Genomic DNA, 19,585 nt, shown 5'->3' on the forward strand with positions numbered 1-19,585 from the left:
AATATCCAAATTTTTAGAGCTGTCCCTAGATCAAAAAGGTAGATGGGAATCTTCCAATGGAGAATCCTGTTCTGGACAATGGTTTAAGAGGAAAAACCTTAACTTCAATAGATTTCCTCTAACTTCCTGCTGTGACTCTGGGACAGAAATGAAGGGACATTTTCCCAATGATACACAGACAGAAAAAAATTTAATATAAAGATAGGTGTTTCAAGCCTTCCCCACTTTATCCAAACTAAAGAAGAAAGTTTTGGCTATATATACACTTTAAAGTCAATTCCCTTATATTCAAGGTAATGTATCCTATACAACGGATGGCATTGATTTAATTATTATGGGTGTTGCATTATAGAATGCATGATGGTAACCAGAATTTTTTTCAGATAGGCAAGGTACAAGTTATTTAAGGCTTTATAAGTGATGTTTTTGTGTTATCATTTATATTCTCTGAAAAATGGCCAAGAAATCATAAATTCTGCCAGGGTATGTAAACATATGAGCACAACCATAATAGATATATATACAGTGGGGACGGAAAGTATTTAGACTCCCTTACATTTTTTCACTCTGTTATATTGCAGGCATTTGGTAAAATCATTTAAGTTCATTTTTTTTCCTCATTAGTGTACACACAGCACCCGATATTGACAGAAAAATATAAAATTGTTGACAATTGTTGACATTGTTGAGTCTTTTTTGGGAAAGATGCAACAAGTTTTTCACACCTGGATTTGGGCATCCTTTACCATTCCTCCTTGCAGATCCACTCCAGTTCTGTCAGGTTGGATGGTAAACGTTGGTGGACAGCCATTTTCAGGTCTCTCCAGAGATGCTTAATTGGGTTTAAGTCAGGGGTCTGGCTGGGCCATTCAAGAAAAGTCACGGAGTTGTTGTGAAGCCACGCCTTCATTATTTTAGCTGTGTTCTTAGGGTCATTGTCTTGTTGGAAGGTAAACCTTTGGCCCAGTCTGAGGTCCTGAGCACTCTGGAGAAGGTTTTTCGTCCAGGATATCCCTGTACTTGGCCGCATTCATCTTTCCCTCGATTGCAACCAGTCTTCCTGTCCCTGCAGCTGAAAAACACCCCCACAGCATGATGCTGCTGCCGCCACCATGCTTCACTGTTGGGACTGTATTGGGCAGGTGATGAGCAGTGCCTGGTTTTCTCCACACATACCGCTTAGAACTAAAGCCAAAAAGTTCTATCTTGGTCTCATCAGACCAGAGAATCTTATTTCTCACCATGTTGGAGTCCTTCAGGTGTTTTTTTCTCCATGCAGGCTTTCATGTATCTTGCACTGAGGAGAGGCTTCCGTCGGGCCACTCTGCCATAAAGCCCCGACTGGTGAAGGGCTGCAGTGATGGTTGACTTTCTACAACATTCTCTCATCTCCCGACAGCATCTCTGGAGCTCAGCCACAGTGATCTTTGGGTTCTTCTTTACCTCTCTCACCAAGGCTATTCTCCCCCGATAGCTCATATATACACATATATATATATATATATATATATATATATATATATATATATATATACACACATACATACACACACACACACACACACACACATTACATATATACACATACCACACTTTTTTTTAGTAAGCTGCATACCCCCCACCCCATTTTTCCTGTTGCAATGGTATACAGAAATATAGAACATGCAAATCAGAAAGGAAAATAAGAAAACTACCTTTAGGTCTCGATGCACAATCGGAGTTTTGCACTGATGAAGTCTTGCAACAGCTTCGCATGCGTCACAGAATATCCTCAATACTTCGGCCTCAGTGAACCCAGATTGTAGCCTCTGATTCATTTGATTCACGACTTGTCCGGCTAACAAACAAAATTAATTTCAAAACAGAACTGCACAATAGATTTTCATAAACACAAAAGCCAGTATCTGATTTTAACATCACTAAAAACTGATAATTTGGTTACATTATACAGGTCCCTCTGATTCCTCCCATATTGAACTGTATTGTAACTGTACTGTTTGCCCTCATGTTGTAAAGTGCTGCGCAAACTGTTGGCGATCTATATCTTGTATAATAATTACCCATCGTCTTTTTTTTTTCTGCCAGGGACTTCACTGGTAAAATGTGTGCACATAATTTCCCAGGCTGCCTGTTCTTTGCCATTATTCCATCTGTTAGATTTCTCATTTATAATTATATGACAGACAATACACCACTTGCAGCGACACTTTCCAAGCTGCAGTATAAGATCAGAGATTCTAAACTGGAGAAGAAGCCAGGGGAAGCAGACATGTGAACTACATCAGGAACATCTTACCTCTGCAGCCCAAAATAACAAGGAAATTTGTGAGTTTGGCTCTTAATGATTTTTAGTAAACATTTTTATGTAGTGCTTTAAACCCTAACGAGGGACTGAACCAAAAAATAGGATTTTTATACTCATGGTAAAATCATTTCCTTTGAGTCTATCGAGGGAAACAGGAATTCTTAGACTGTCGGGTTATACTGCTGCCTACAGGAGAATTGGACAGTTTCACCAACAAGCTATTGGCCAGCACAGGATAACCCCCTCCCCCAAATATCATGCCCCATTTTTGTAGCAAAGTAGTGCTGAAAGTATGAAAATAGCAGGGAGGGATATATGTCCCTTAATGTACTCCAACAATGGGGGTTTACAGTAAAAGTACAAAAATACTATTTTCTTTCTCATCCATCGAAGGACACAAATTCTTGGGACTGTTGGCTGGCTGAAAGGCAGTCCAACAGAGGGGGTAGGAAGCAAAAAATGCTGACAGACCCGAGAAAAACCTAGGGACTGCCTGCAGCTAAAATGGGCATTTAGGTGATCCAAAGCCTGAAGATTGCATCGGATAAGGCCTGAATATCTGTCCGTTGGAACTTTGAAATAATAAAAAACCTCATGGTAGCCTTGAAAAGGTTCCTTGGTGTCAAAATGACCAAGGAGCACCAAAACATATCTAGTAGAATATGTCTTGACAGCAAAGGATGGGTTTGCCTTGTCTGACTGGATGATCTTTCTGCAAGGTGGCCCAAAGCTGCAGAGGCAGCCCAAACACCCAAACTAGAATGTTGATCAGGGAATGACAGTTTGAAAATGACCAAGGCCCTTGCACCGACAAGGAGACCACCACACCTTATAAGCTCAACAAGCTGGCAACATCATGAGGAACTTCCAAAAGACAAAAAGAAAGGACTCTCCTATTTCAAAGCCGGATTCCTGAGCCACCAGTCCAGGAATAACTTGGACCTAGGTCAAACAAATCTGTCTATACAGGGACATCCCATGGTGATAGAATGTCATGTTATGGAGGTCTGGAATTAAATGGCAATGGAAACACCTGAAACAAAGACTACCATTAGGCCCAAGACTCTCCTGCAAAAGGGGAAGGTCAGATGACTCCCGGACTGAAGAACCCAAATATGAGTTATGAGAAACTGAAGCTTATGTAGAAGAAAGACTCTGACTCCAACTGTGCCCAGAACTATACTCCAAACAATGCATTGATTCCAGCGACAATTTCGAAGGGAGTAGGATTCATCTTAACCACTCTAACATCTCAACTATAAAGACCACATTGTTCAACAGAGCCAATGTCAACTGTTCCCTCAACAGTAGGTTATCCTACAATGAGGATTCCAAAATAGCACAGTTTTGGTAATACTGGGACAGCACATTGGTGAACAAAGACGGAGACCAGAGGCTGAAGGCAGGGCCCCAAACTGGTATAGTCCCATAGAAAAAAGCGAAGGAAATGCTGATGCACTGAAAAAAACACTGGGAACATGTAGGCATGCAGCCTCAATGTGCACTGAATCCTAGAAAGCCTCTGTGGTGCAGGGAGGAAAGAAGAGACCTGGTGGAATCTTAGACATTTCTGGACATTCACAGTTTAGAATCCTAGATGAGGTGAATACTCCTATCAGCTATAGAAACAGTAAACATGTTAGGAAAAAAAAAATAGAACTGGAGAACATAGGAACTGGGGTAATAACACTAGTTACAGAAGACCCGAGAGGGTTCGATAGAGATCGGTTGATCTTTGCAGTGACACGGGAAGGAGATGAGAGAACCAGGTGGTGTCAGAGAGTGAAATTCCATTTTGTAGCTCTGGTAAAATGAAAAGGACATTTTTTAATTGAAGAAGGAGAAAACTCAATCTGATCCTGTCTGACTTGCAGATATGGAAACATAAAAAACCGCTTTGCCTCTGGAGCTTTTGGTATGGACACCCCAATTATGCCAATCTGACCTGAACAGCATAGTCCTGTAAACTGAAACACAGATATGTAGTCACTGCAGACAGGGACTGTTAGAGAGAGAACATGTAGTGTAGAGAAAGTGGAACTGCTTGACTAACTAGGATTTCAATAGGTTAAATTCATGAGTTGTTGTAGATAATTCTAGAAATTCAGGAATGTTGCCAAGAGAACACCAGTCAAAAACTGGGAAAAGCTGCACCTACTGGCAGACTGACTTATTTTATTTGTCATGAATCTACCAGCACTTGTTGGCTGACTGGAGAGGTTTCCAGCAGTTAACTTATCTAATATGAATCTAATAGCAGCTGTTGATAGCAGAAGGTTTTGAAAGCAAGAGTACACACAACCACTCTCCTGAGGATACTAGCAGAAAATAGACATGATAGTTGCGGGTGAGGTTATCCTATGCAAGGCAATATGTTTTTTGATGCCCATGTCTACTTCTCTTGTAGGTGACAGTATAACCCAACCGTTCCCATGTCCCTCAGTGGACAAGAAAGAAAAGTGAAGATTTGTTATGTCTTAAAGAACATCTGGAAATTTTGCTGGTGCCTAAGCAGTACCTTGAAAATGTTATATTTTGTGTTGAATTCTACCTAAAATATACAACTGTACGTTTTGAGTTGTGGGCATGCACATGCACTCCAATGCCTACAGCTTCATAACAGTAGATCTGCAGTGTAAATCAAAGGCACTGCTGCCTCTGCTTGCTTGTTTCAAGGGATTTAAAATGAGATTTGGTGATGTTACCTCTGTGCGTCTCACTGTTGTCTTTGCTGGAGGTAAATTAGTAGTGGAGAAAAAATAAAATCAGCAGCATGATGACCACATGCAATACTGATGATTATTGGTTTGCCTTCTGCCTCCCGTTTTTGGGCATAGTTTCCCAATATCAGTTCCCCTTTATAGACAATAGAATAGTTCTGTGATTTCATGTTTAGTGCAGGCAAAATATTTCTATTTAACAAGCTTTATGTTGAAGAAAGACCTGGTAAAACACTAACAGTTTAGAAATAGTCCTTTAAAATTCAACAAAATGTGGTAATTGCTTGCAAACTGCAAAACGTTGAGCACTTCTGGGTTTTGTGATATAAATTAAATATAGTACAATTTGGCAGAAAGATATTTCATGTAGATCCTTACTATGAAAGAAAAATATATATAACTAGTTATGAATACAAATTTAGAATAAAATTCCAAATAACCAAATGTCATGCTTGATTCTCACATTTATAAAGCAAACATTCTCAAATAAATTCAACAGCCTTACAATCCACAGGAGAACTAGGCAAAAGGGAAAGTATTTTGTGCCATTTTCATGCAAACCATAATACCGACAGTTATGAAAAACTATGTTGCATTTACAGTAATCAGTCACAAGCTCTTCCCAGGTGCCTGGCAGAAACAGCTCATACAATATAAAAGGAAAATGTTCCTTAAAATGTGACTATAACTTAATGTTATTACAAGTTAGTTTTCCATTTCAATCAGAAGTTAGCCCATATGGAAAAAAAAACTGTCAACATTTTGCAGCCTGAGCTTATAGATGGGATCATATTGCTCCTGTATAGCTAAAGCTGAAGTTCAGCATTTTATTTCTTAGATACAGCACAAAACACATTAGGTATGTGTATTGGTATCTATCCCATCACCTGCAAGTAAAAACCATACCTGCAATGTCTTCTTCACAGCCCCTGCATACCGTCCTGAGAAGCGGTCTTCCAGTGCTGTGTAGGTTAACAGCAGCTGCTGCTACTGAGAAAAGTTGGGCCACTAACCTACCCTCTTATGCCCTCTTTGCCATTTACAACATTTATAATACACTTATCACACAATGTATAACATTCTGTGAATGGAGGAGGAGCACTTGTATGGCAGAGATTTCCTGCACTCACATACAGAAAATGATATATTGTGGAAGTGAAGTAATACAAGCAATAAAAAAAAGTTAGAGAGGGCAGAAGGGGCGAAGAAGACAGAGCAACTTTTCTCAGTAGCAGTGTTCACCTTAAAAAGGGAGTAAACCCAGTTTCAAAAAAACACTTACATTCCTGGCATGCCGGAAATACTAACTTTCACATTGGTTGTGCTCTCAACCAAACTTTCAAACCATCCAATGGCTGGTGTCATAACTGATCACATGTGCAGCATTATGGCAGTTGAAGAATTATTAGAGGCCAAGATGGCAGCTTCCTTGACTGAAAATGATAGGAGGGTTTACTTCCACTTTAACAGCACTGGAAACAGACGCTCAGGGCAGTATTTGGGTGGCAACTGACAGGGTCATTACTGCACATCTAGCATTTATTTATTTTTTCCCAGGAACTACCATATTTTAAAAGTATATGTGCATACAGTAGGTGTAAAAATGTTACCTCTACAATATTCCATTAGGATAAGGATCTCCCAGACATTATCATTGGTAGAGTTAATGGCACAATCTATATAGCCAACGATATTTTTATGTCCCGATAGTTCTTTCTGAAAAAAAAAAGAGGAAAGAAATATATTTTATACATATAAAATACCTACATTAATTATGAATGTAAGTAAAAGTATGTAGTTTGTTACCAAGAATACTCTGTATTTGGGGTTTCCAGGACTAGCTGTACCAAATGAAACAGAGTAAAATGTCTAAAGGAAATTAATGTGGACTTGCAGTATAATCAAAAACTGACTGCTCCTTCTTGTTGCTTCTCTCCTAGAGTAGGCCCTCTGCAGGCTAGCTGGTTATAGCTTTTACTACCTGGGCAACTAATCAGTAGACCTGTGCACACTGAAATATTTTGTTTCGGAATTTCATTTTCGTCCAAAAAATAAATTTATTTAGTTACCCCCGAAATTCCTTTTTTCATTTATTTTGTTCGTTAAAAAATGCATTCGTCCGACAAATCCTAAATAATTAAGGTCGAATCTGTCATTGAAGGCTCATGGTGTCTGTCGAATGTTCTAAGAAGAGTTGACGGAGCAGCTAAACTGTACGACGTTGCAGTCGTACATTTCCGGTCAAATGAACCGCCTACAAGCTATAGTAGAATTCTAATGTTGTATGACACTAGTAATAATTATATTTATTAAATTATTATTACTAGTCAACCAATTATATTTATTAATTATTACCACCAGTCAACCAACATTAGAATTCTTCTATAGCCTATGGGCGGAGCATTTGACCATAAATGTCTGCTCGCGGCGACTGCTTCGTCAAATCTTCATGCTGAATCTTTTCTCTCTATGTCGAAATATCTTGGACTAATAGAGTTAGGTTAGGCACATTCAACCTTTTTTGCTATTGTCTCTATAATGTCGAAGCTTTTCTCTCTATGTAGAATAATCTTGGACTAATATAGCTAAGGTTAGGCACATTCGACCACAGGTTTTGATGGACACAGATCGCTATTGTCAGCGTCATGTCGAATCTCCTATCTATATTGACCTGTTGTCACGACGAAAATAAAAAAGCATTTGTTTATGTCGGATCTTTCCTTTTTTGGATTCTGCGCGTTCGTTATCGTTTGATAACGAAAATACCTGAAATTCAGACGAAAATGCATTTGGACGAAAAACTGGTCTACTAAACAGTGCCATAAATGTTAACATAAAAGGTATGTTTAACAGTCTTATTTATCTGTACTGTAAAAACTGCTCTTCCAGGCTCCTTCCAGCCAAAGGCCTAGTTACTTAGTTACGCCGTCCAAGTGATCAGAGAATAAAAAGGGAAACATTGAAGAATCTTCTCCAGGAAAGAGAAGTATTTCAACACTTGTATTACTCCTGATTTATACCAGAAAGACTGTTCATATAGCAAGAGTATAGGTCCGCTTTAAACGACAAATATACTTCAAGGGTGAAATGCAGGCAAGAAACAAGGTTACAAAAAAAAGAAAATGAATAGGGAACACACAGGATGACGATGATGGGAAGTATATCTTAGCAATTTTATAGAATAAATATAATGTAGCATAGAACTATGACACCCCCAATAATAATACACAGTGCTTTGCAGCTTGAAATAAGACACATAGTTTGTGTTTTATCCAGCTGTATTTACTACTGCAACTTATAACATTCAAGTGAAAGATATAACACCAACATGTCAGAAACAAAAATAAAAAAATACAAAAACAGAATCACGGTGTTGAAAAGAGGATCACTCCCTTATGCAAGTACCGTATTTATTGGCATATAACACGCACCCAAATTTAAGAGGGAAGTTTCAGGGGAAAAAAACTAAAATAAATAAATAAACCACTTTGAAGCAAAATAACGGTCAGAGCATCAATGCAGCCTGATTAGGGCCCATCTGCAGCTTCAGTGCAGCCTGATCTGTGCCCATCTGCAGTCTAATCAGTGCCCATCTGCAGCATTGCTCCTCACTGCAGCTTGATCAGTGTCCATCCGCAGCCTTGCCGAGTGGAAGGAGGGGGCGAGCGCTGCCAAAATAGAGCCGGATCTCCTGTGTACTCGGCTTGGCGTCACGCCCAGTCCCGCCCCTTGGCCCGGACCCTATGATGGACAAAACGCGGTCCAATGCCAGGACATCAATGCTAGGAGCCGTCTAGGGGCGGGACTGAGCGTGACTGAAAGCTGAGCCGAGTACACAGGAGATCTGGCTCTATTTCGTCAGCGCTCGTCCCCTCCTTCCCCTCGGTGGCAGCCTATATCAGCGTATAACATGCACACACAACGTTCCCCCTATTTTAAGGGGGGAAAGGTGCGTGTTATACACCGACAAATACAGTATTTTTCTTGAACTACGTTTGCTTTAATTACAACCTTTACTCTGTCGGGGTTATGTCTGTGCCAACTTTGCACATCTAGACTTTGCAATATTTGCCCATTCTTCTTTGAGAACTGATCAATTTTAGTTAAATTTGATGGTGGCCGTTTGTGGACTGCAGTCTTCAAGTCATTCCACTGATTTTTAATGGGGTTTAAGTCTGGGCTCTAAGCCATGCAAAGAAATTTATCTTTGTCTCCTTAAACCACTGTGTGGTCATTTTTGGTGTGTGCTTTGGGTCATTGTAATGATGGAAGGTAAATCTTCCCATTCACAACTGGCAGAGGGCAGTAGATTTTCCTCAATAATTTGATGGAATTTTGCCCCATCCATTTTTCTTCTATCCTGACAAGTGCTCAAGTCCCTGCTTCAGAGGTGGCAAAATCCTGTTATGGGGTGTTTCTCTGCAGCAGGGACTGGAGCATTTGTCAGGGTAGATGAAAAATGCATGGGGCAAAATTCCATCAAATTCTTGAGGAAAATCTGCTGCACTCTGCCAGAAATTTGTCAATGAGAAGAAGGTTTATCTTCCAAGAAATGGTCCACAAACGGTCACCATCAAATTGAACTGAACTCGAGCAGTTCTGCAAAGAAGAGTGGGCAAATATTGCAAAGTCTGAATGTGCAAAGTTAGTAGAGACATATCCCAACAGACTAAAGGCTGTAATTAAAGCAAAATGTGGTCCAACAAAATAATGACATTAGAGGGTAATCCTTTTTCCAAATCAGTGATTCTGTTTTTTATTTCGAACATGTTGGTGTCATATCTTTCATTTGGATGTTAGAAGTTGCACTAGTAAATACAGCTGGATAAAACAAAAACAGTGTCTTCATTTCAGGCTGCAAAGCAACTAATATTATAAGTTCATCTACCCTTAAAGTTTTTTATTAGTCCCCCTGCAAAGCCCCACAAATATACAAAATACCTATTGAATCTGCCAGTGATGCCCAACTAATGGAGCTGTGGCGGTGTGGCATTGACACTGCCTGCTCCTGATTTCAAAGCAGAGTTGTCAATCTGCTTGCGCTGCAGTGGGAAAAGTAGATGTTACATGTGGTGTGGTTGTCAGCACTGTAAGCCCTAAGCCTAAGCTTGTCAATCACTACCTGGCCACATGCAGTCCTGCCCACTTTTTTTTTCTTTTTTTTAAGTCCACGGTGGTGCGAAAACCTAATACAATAAAACCCACAAATGTACAAAATTGGCATGTGAACACACATTAAAAAAAAAACGTGCACTTAAGGCTGTGCTTAAGTCTACCCCCCGAAGGAGTAGGACTTCCACCCTTACCCCCCCCAGGGTGCAAGGCTCCTGACGGGGACATAGGTTTACATGGTCTGCCTTGCCAGAAGGCCTGGCAGACCCTGTTCTTCTGGGACAGCCAAAGCCATCGTTGAATACTAAGTCAGGAAAGCTCTCCCAAATAGACCCTCTAGAGGCAGGGGAGGAAGGAACCTGATGGCCACACATCCTCCCCCTAGACATTAGGGTAAGCCCAAGGACTCACACCCTTCATCTGTGAAAAACCCACGCAAAAGTAAAAGGTGACAAACGTGGGAGAAAAATAAATAAAAAGAACAAAAAATCCTGATAAAAATAGTCCTGCCCACTGCTTCTGGATTCTGCTGTGAGCGCAGTGTCTGGGAAGGGAAGCACAAGAGATGTAAATAAAGGAGGATTTGGCAAAGAAAGTTTTTGTTTTACTTTATGAGATTTGTGCATCACACAGTAACTGGATTTGGCATTTGTTTGAGTTGTCTTCTAGGAACCTTTGGTTGCACTTTTAGTTTTTTTGTGAGTAACCCCAGGCCAGATGAGTAGGTTATCTGAGTTGCAAGGAAAGCAATGCAGATCCACAACCTCTCATTTCTTTAGCCTGGAATTTGTAGCAGTGTCAGTGATGGTCAGTACTCAAGTACCCTTCAAAATATTTCCAGCATGCTGGACAGTCTCAGCACTTACTAAAAATTCCCTTTCCTACTTCTCTGTTTTAAAACGCTTCTAAACGCAAACGTGGCGAAACGCTGCATGTAAACGCGGAAAATTGGGCGTTTTAAATGTGGGTTACTATCTGTCACGTTAAATCGTTCAGGAGAGGTTGTAAAAAATGTCCCGTGTACATAAAGCCTAAGAATGTTCACAAGCTATAGTTTGTTAAAAATCAACTTAAGGCAACAAATATGACCCAACAGTGACCTTTATATTCTGTACAGCGGACACTGCAATGGCGTTAGGCCAGAGTATCCACATAAAATCACCCCATATTCAACTGGCATTTTATTATTATTATGCCTCTGGCCAACTATGCATACTTATGAGTGTAACCTTCCTCTTTAGAGCTAAACTCCACTTAGATATAAAAACCCACATTTATGCAGCTTTGCATTTATGAATAAACTGCAAAATGTATTTTTAAATGCAAGCAGTGCAAGTACCTGAATTTTATTTAGTATAGCAGAGCTCAGACTAAAGCACAAGCTGGACCAATGTATCTATGCAAAATTATCCATATCTGAAATCTAACCACTTCATTAACTGAATAAGTCAAACCTGTGTGATGAGAATTAGAACCCTGTCTGAACATAAGGAAAACTGCTAAACATACCACTGAAAAACATGCATAGCAGTTGTTCAGCTGTAAGCTTACCCATATATAAAAGGTCACCATCTTCTGACCTGGCCAATAACAGTTGGATTAAGAAAGGACTGCGTGTCTATAATTTGTGTGCAGCCTCTACCCTTTTACCCTTTTTCTAAGAGTAGAGAAGAGTTAGACCCTCTTATCAAGTTTTGATTGTTCTCCGTAACCTATTGGGAATATACACCTCTATTTATTCTGGTGACCATTGTCATGGAAACAAAGTACAGGGAAATCTAAAAATGTACTGTTTTCCACAGAAGTGCTAAAGAAGAATCTTCTGATGGGAACAGCTGTCTAAGAGGAGAATTCCCCTGACTTTGGGAAATGTTTCCCCCAAGGTAAAACTCCCCATTGGTATAAAACACAAAAATAACCTGGCAGGGGCTATGTACACACTTTAATCATCTATAAGGCTCAGTTGACACTGCTGTGACATGGGATCTGACCTGTGGGAGCCCAAGTTGCATGACATGTCAAGTTCAATGTTTCCCTGTTTTCTTAAATGATACTACAAAAGTCGCTCTGACTTTAGAAAAGGTTCCTGCACTGTACGTTGGTACAATTTCAGCCATTGTACATGCTCCTTAATAGCATCCAAGTCAGAAAGGAAGTCGCAGGCAAAGTCGTACGACTTTGCTGTCGCATCAGTGTGAACCGAACCTGAAGGGATAACTAGTAGTAGTCATTAACAATTAGCTTGACTGTATCTAAATTGTTTCATAGCTTATCTAAGCCACATCTTCAGAACAGGCTTGAAAAACATGCAAAACATTGATGTCTATTTGAATCTGATTAAATACTACTAGCTACAGTGGGGCAAAAAAGTATTTAGTCAGCCACCGATTGTGCAAGTTCTCCCACTTAAAAAGATGAGAGAGGCCTGTAATTGTCATTGTCAATTGTCTAAATGGCAGACTGGGGTCTATACCTAGAATGCCTAACAGTCCTGTCCAGATCGTGGTCATCACTTAGCAGATGTGTGTCCTCTCCAGGATTCCCTGCCCAGCTGCCACCAGCCTCCTCAGAGCTGCTGGAGGACAGGAGGTGTTTCAGATCTGCATAGAGAGCGAGTAATCACCCTTTGGTAATGTGAAAAGACTAGCATCTAGGTGATTTCACAACCAATGTCTTAATAAATGATTGGTCATTTCCACATGCCAACATCCACCCGAATTGAATTTGCACTTTGCCCTCCCCAGCCCAATATTCTTCCCTTTTACTGTTACTTTGTTCAGCTGCTGAGCATGAAAGAAAAGTCCTGTGTAAACTACAAGTCACTGGGGTTGATTTACTAAAGGCAAATAAACTGTGCACTCTGAAAGTGCAGTTGCTCCAAAGCTTAGTAAATGAGGTAAGGCTTCACTTTGCAAACAAATCACGTGCAATGAAAATAAAAAAACAGCATTTCTTGATCATACATCACGGGACACAGGAGCTTCATTACATAGTGGGTTATATAGGCACCTCTGGTGATTGGACACTGGTTGACCCCAATTAAGGAGAATTCCTCCCCTATATAACCCCTCCCATATGGGAGGCACCTCAGTTTTTTCGCCAGTGTCTATGGTGGTTGGTCACGTAAAACCTTAGCTCTGTGCAGGTCCCTGAAGGGGCCTAAGGGCTACAACAAACCGGATCCATACCTCGGGCCGATATTTGACTCCCAAGATGGTATGGTACCCGGGCCTCGTCAGCCGAAGAAATGAGGCTTGGCCTGTAAGTCCTCTCCATTGGAAGACTGGGCTCTGGGAAAACCAGACTTGGTGTACTGTTTACACAGAGCGCACGAAAGTTTCTGGCAGAGTCTTTACATGGTCCAGGTAGGAGGCTCTTCCGAGAAAGAGCACCAGATAAACCTGAAGGTTGGCTAACACTGCCCGCCGTGATGGGTGAAGGCTGGAATTTGTCTGGTTCAGCAATTCCTGCGGCGGGGACAGGTAAGGGAAGTTAATCCTATATATGTTATTATATGATGGATTTCTTCATTGTGAGTAGTTGTATGTCTTACCTGGTTTCCACCACTAGAGGGAGTAAGAGCAGCCTGATGCATACTTACATGCCTTTCAGTACACACGCTCAGTGAAGCCTGGTTCTCCAGCTGTCTCACGTCTCCACTGCAATCCCTGCCACAACAAGGTAACACAGGAGTCCCACGTAGTCTAGGGGTCCCACGCAGCTCCGGTGGAGTTCTCCTTTCCCCCCCTGGATCCCGCGGTCCTCGTGCACACGTGTGGGCCCGTGCACGCGCGCTGGGCGCGTTCCCGGCCTAATGGAGGAGAGGGGAGTGTGGTTGTGAGCCGTGCACGTTGGTGTGCATGGCGCTGTACTGCGCAGGCGCCAGGCGGCAGTTTTAAAAAGCCCAGAGCGTCAGGGGGCTGTAAGTGGAGACACAGGAGCTGTGGGCAGTAAGCATCCGTGGGGATTGGATCCAGGCAAACAGACACCTACTCAGCATCAGGTTGTGCAGGTTGTGCAGTTTAAGCATATATATTTATTGTGAGACTTTAAGCACAACAGTGATTGCACTTGTACTAGTACCTCTGCTTTGTAGCTTAGGACTATGTCTCCTCGTAAGAGGGTCTCAGGGGGAGGTAGCAAGGGCACTGGTAAATCACCGCCTAGGTCCAGGGGTTCTAAAAGTGCCTGTAAGTTACCATCCCCCCCTGCAAGACTGGAGCCAGCCTCTCAAGACGAGTCAGTGCCCCTGTCAGGTTTTGCAGCCTCTCCTAATGTCTCAGCCCCGGTTTATGTCACTGAGGACTCCCTTAGGGCTACATTGGAGGGTTTTGAAGGGCGAATAATGAATTTCATTTCTGCTTCCCTGAAAGATAGCAGGAAAAGGGGTAGATCCCCTCCCTCTGCTGAAATTCCTCTCTCAGATGATTCTTCTGGAAATGAGGAGAGATCCTGAGCAGTCGGATGAATCAGAGGAAGAGGAGAGAGTCCCCTCCTCCCAGGCGCTCAGAAAACAGGTGCAGTATTATACTGAATTGGTGCGTACCACATTCAGAATGCCTGCTGCTGAAGTCGCTACGTCCTCTGTTTCTTCCCTGGGAGTCAGGAAAGCCCCACTGACTGCCTATTCCTTCCCAATTCATCCCTTAATGGATGAATTGTTGTATGAGGATTGGGGACATCCCGATAAACTGTTTGCTCCTCCTAAAAGGTTTTCTATGCATTATCCTCTGGAGGAAAGTTTCACCAAGAAGTGGGGGGTCCCATCTGTTGATGCCTCCTTTTCCATGACTGGCGCTGTGGTGCAACCTACAGTCGCAGCCGTGGGGTTGTGTCAGTTCCTCAAGGAACAGGTTAAGCAGATGCTTGGGCTCCTTCCCAGTGAGGAAGTAGAAAATTATGCAGAACTGCCTCATATTCTGTGTTTCATGATTGATGCGATTTTGGATTCTGTCCAACAAGCATTACGTTTGTCCCTCATGCTGGTACACATGCGAAGGGCCCTATGGCTAAAGAATTGGGCAGCTGAGCTGTCATGCAAGAAGCATTTGATTGGGTTCCCATTTAAAGGGGAACGTTTGTTTGGAGAAGAATTAGACAAATTCGTCCAAAAAATTTCAGGGGGTAAATCTACTCTCCTTCCAGTCAAAAGGAGCAAGCGTCCTTCATTCAGGTGTGCTCTCTCTCCCGGAGCATCAAGCTCTAAGCAGTGGCGACGGCCTTCTCAACCCTCCTCTACAGGAAAGGCTCAAGGCCGAGCCCAGGGACAGAAAAAGACTTGGGGGCGAAAGCCTGCCAAGCAGAGCCCAAAAGCTTCCCTGTGAAGGGGCGCCCCCGCTCGGCCGAGTGGGGGGAAGGCTCCTGCGATTTGCAGGAGCCTGGCGGGAAGAGATCCGCGACAAGTGGGTGATCTCTTCGGTATCTCTGGGCTACAGGCTAGAGTTTCAGGAGATTCCACCTTCTCGCTTTCTAAGGTCAAGGATCCCCAGGGATCCAATGAAGCAAAAACCGCTATTTCTGGCCTTAGATCACTTACTATCCCAGGGGGTGATAGTAGAAGTGGACCCAAAAGAACAGGGTTCAGGGTTTTACTCAAATCTCTTCACCGTTCCAAAGCCAAATGGAAGTGTCAGATCTATCCTAGATCTATCCTAGATCTGAAGGATCTGAACCGGTTTTTCTTGGAGATCCGGGCAGTTTATATGGCTCTCATAAAGTGGTCTTACAGACTACGAGGTCTCTCGGTTCGGGTTCAGTCCGACAATGCCACAGCAGTGGCTTATATCAATCACCAGGGCGGTACCATGAGTCTAGTGGCCCAAAAAGAGGTGAATCGCATACTTGTCTGGGCAGAAAAGCATGTTCCGTGTCTTTCTGCAGTCTTCATTCCAGGAGTGAAAAATTGGCACGCGGATTTTCTGAGCCGCCAGCAGTTGTGCCCAGGAGAATGGGCTCTGCACCCCGACGTGTTTCGGAACATATGTCACAGGTGGGGTACTCCAGACGTAGATCTGTTTGCATCCAGGTTCAACAGGAAACTGGACAATTTTGTGTCAAGGACAAGAGATACACTTGCTCAGGGGTCAGATGCTCTGACAGTTCCCTGGGATCAGTACAATCTGATCTATGCCTTCCCCCCGAGCCCGCTTCTGTCGCGGTTCCTGGGAAGAGTCAAGAGGGAGACAAAGTTGGTCCTTTTGGTGGCCCCGGCTTGGCCCAGACGACCATGGTACGCGGAGAACATGAAGTTGGCAGTAGGCAGGCCATGGATCCTCCCTCTCCGGCCAGACTTGCTCTCACAGGGTCCAATCTACCATCCTGCTTTACGCAGTCTGAATTTGACAGTTTGGCTGCTGAGACCCACATTCTGAGAGACCGTGGCCTTTCGGGGACAGTCCTTTCTACTCTGGTCAATGCCAGAAAGCCGGCCTCCAGGCTTATTTATTACAAAATCTGGAGGGCATATGTTTCCTGGTGTGAGCTCAGGAAATGGCATCCTAGAAAGTATGTCATTAGCAGGATCTTGGCCTTTCTCCAGTCAGGCCTAGAAATGAATTTGGCCATAAGCACTATCAAGGTGCAGATTTCGGCCCTGTCAGTGTTTTTTCAAAAGCCACTTGCATCGCATTCCCTAGTGCAGGCCTTTATCCAGGGGGCCATGCGGATAAGACCGCCAGTCAAACCTCCGGTATGCCCTTGGGATCTGAATTTGGTTCTCTCGGCTTTGCAGGGGCAACCATTTGAACCTTTGCATCTGGCTTCATTAGTTCTCCTGACTAAAAAATTGGTCTTCTTGGTAGCCATATCCACGGCTAGAAGAGTATCAGAACTAGCAGCTCTTTCCAGCAAGGAGCCATATCTAATTATTCATAAGGACCGGGTGGTCATGCGTCCCAACAGGTCCTTTCTACCTAAGGTGGTTTCGGGATTCCATTTGAATCAAGACGTAATCCTACCATCCTTTTTTCCGGACCCACAGTCCGCAGAAGAATCTTTGCACACTTTGGATGTGGTTAGAGCAATCAGTGTTTATCTTCAAGCAACTGCTCAGATAAGGAAAACTGATTGCTTATTTATTTTGCCGGAAGGCCCTAGGAAGGGCCAGGCGGCGTCAAAATCCACTCTCTCAAGGTGGATTAGACAGGTTATTTCTCAGGCCTATAGTGTAAAGGGGAAGATTCCTCCTTTACAAGTGAAAGCGCACTCTACTAGGGCTGTTAGTGCTTCTTGGGCAGTACATCACCAGGCCTCCCTGGCTCAGATCTGTAAGGCTGCAACTTGGTCATCAGTCCACACATTCACCAGATTCTATTAGGTGGATGTCAGAGGGCAAGAGGATATCGCCTTCGGGCGCAGCGTACTGCAGGCTGCAGTTTAGGTCCTCCGGTCCCTGGCAGTCTATAATTATGATCTGTGTCTCCCTCCCCTCAATCTGAGCATTGCTATGGGACATCCCACTATGTAATGAAGCTCCTGTGTCCCGTAATGTATGATCAAGAAAATTGGATTTTTATATACAGCTTACCTGTAAAATCCTTTTCTTGAGAGTACATCACGGGATACAGGGCTCCCGCCCCTCTTGGGTGTTACGTGGTTTCTTATTGCTTTGCTACAAAACTGAGGTGCCTCCCATATGGGAGGGGTTATATAGGGGAGGAATTCTCCTTAATTGGGGTCAACCAGTGTCCAATCACCAGAGGTGCCTATATAACCCACTATGTAATGAAGCTCCTGTGTCCCGTGATGTACTCTCAAGAAAAGGATTTTACAGGTAAGCTGTATATAAAAATCCAATTTTTTGCTTGCACATTGATTAGATGATGGAAGTCAGCAGAGCTTCTGCTCATTTACTAAGAACTGGAGCAACTGCTCTTGCAGGGTGCAACTACACTCTGCAAAGTCTATTTGCATTTAGTAAATGAACCCCACGGAGCCAGCTTGGGCTAAGTACCGATTATTCCCTTGAGATTCATTTTGGGCATACTATGCTTTAAAATTGAACTACGCTGTATCTGAGCACCACAAACTGAAAACACTATTTAATCATTTTTAATATTCAAAGCAAACTCCCCCACCAATCCATGTCTCCATGCTTTATTTTGCTGTTAAATCACTTTGAAAGACAACCCACTAACATTTCTGGTCGTGGCCATCAGGAGTAATGTAGCATACACAGTACTTCCTAGAATCCACCTACTCTTAGCTTACTTATGCAGGCAGGAGGGTGTGCTTAGCTGAGAAAACCCCTCCTCCTCTCCTGAAGACTCCTGTGATGTATGACATCATTGGCCTAGGCCTGGAAACCAGGAAGTAACTGATGAAAAAAAAAGTAAAACAAGTAAATATAATATACTTTCCTATTTATTCACTAATGATAGCCGCATAAGTATTAAAAATAGCCAATGTTGACAGAGAGTGAAGTTCCAATTTAACTGCTAGCTGACCCGCCACGGTAGTTATATGGCGGTAGGTTGGCTCGTCTGGGCAAATCGCTGTAGCTGTACGTCGCTCCTTTAAGACGTCCCGAAGCTGATGCGTGTTACCGGCAGGCGTGATGATGGCTGGGCCCGCGACTGCTCATGACAGAGCGAGAGCCGAGATCTGTGTGTGTAAACACACAAATTCCAGTTCTCTCAGGGGAAAGGAGACAGATTGTGTGTTCCTACTAAGTATGAAAACCGATCTCTCTCCTCACCTAGTCAGTCCCGTTCCCTCTACAGTTAGAACACACCTAGGGAACACAGTTAACCCCTTGATCACCCCTAGTGTTAACCCCTTCCCTGCCAGTGACATTTATACAGTAATCAACGGCTATTTTTAGCTCTGATAGCTGTATAAATGTCACTGGTCCCAAAATAGTGTCAAAAGTTTCCAATCTGTCCAAAAATTTGAACATTTATTATTGTCACTTTTTTTTTGTTTATAGAACAAAAATTAAAAACCACAGAGGTGATCAAATACCACCAAAAGAAAGCTCTATTTGTGGGGGGGGAGGACATAAATTTTGTTTGGGTACAATGTCGCACACCTGTGCAATTGTCAATTAAAGCGACACAGTGCCACATCGCAAAAAATGGCCTGGTCAGGAAGGGGGCTGAAAGTGGTTAAGCAAGAAAAAAGCGCTACAAACTGCATTGAACAACAACAGAAAATATACCTCTAGGATTATGAAAACTGTCATTTTCTTGTTCCTCAAGCTACCAACAGATCATAACAAGGAATGTTAGCTCTCAAAATATCACTTTCTGACACCAAGTACAGGATTTGTGGGTGGTTATGGTGCACAAAGTTCTATTGCCTCAGAAGCAGAGTGTACTGACCCTAGATCTGTTCTTATTGCCCATAGCAATCAATTAGGTTCTCTTATTGTCCTCTACCACACTCAAAGTATAAAAAAAGGGAATACGGGAGTTGCCATCAGCAGCACGAAAAAGTTCTTTAAAATGAT

The 19,585-nt window shown here is 42.7% G+C and overlaps 1 protein-coding gene across 3 annotated transcripts in view; it reads right to left on the reverse strand.

Annotated features, from left to right (window-relative positions):
• BMP2K (BMP2 inducible kinase) overlaps positions 1–19,585 on the reverse strand; it is a 244,914-nt gene that overhangs the window by 111,693 nt on the left and 113,636 nt on the right. For all 3 annotated transcript variants that reach the window (XM_077476181.1, XM_077476180.1, XM_077476182.1), the window contains exons 3-4: positions 6,636–6,741; positions 1,695–1,837 (exon numbers count right to left, since the gene is read on the reverse strand). In XM_077476181.1, coding sequence (XP_077332307.1) covers positions 1,695–1,837; positions 6,636–6,741 — 249 coding nt within the window. The remainder of the gene's footprint in view (positions 1–1,694; positions 1,838–6,635; positions 6,742–19,585) is intronic.

The sequence above is a fragment of the Lithobates pipiens genome, unplaced genomic scaffold (assembly GCF_037356315.1).
Source record: "Lithobates pipiens isolate NorthernLeopardFrog02 unplaced genomic scaffold, aLitPip1_a1.2 Scaffold_13, whole genome shotgun sequence".
NCBI lineage: Eukaryota > Metazoa > Chordata > Amphibia > Anura > Ranidae > Lithobates > Lithobates pipiens.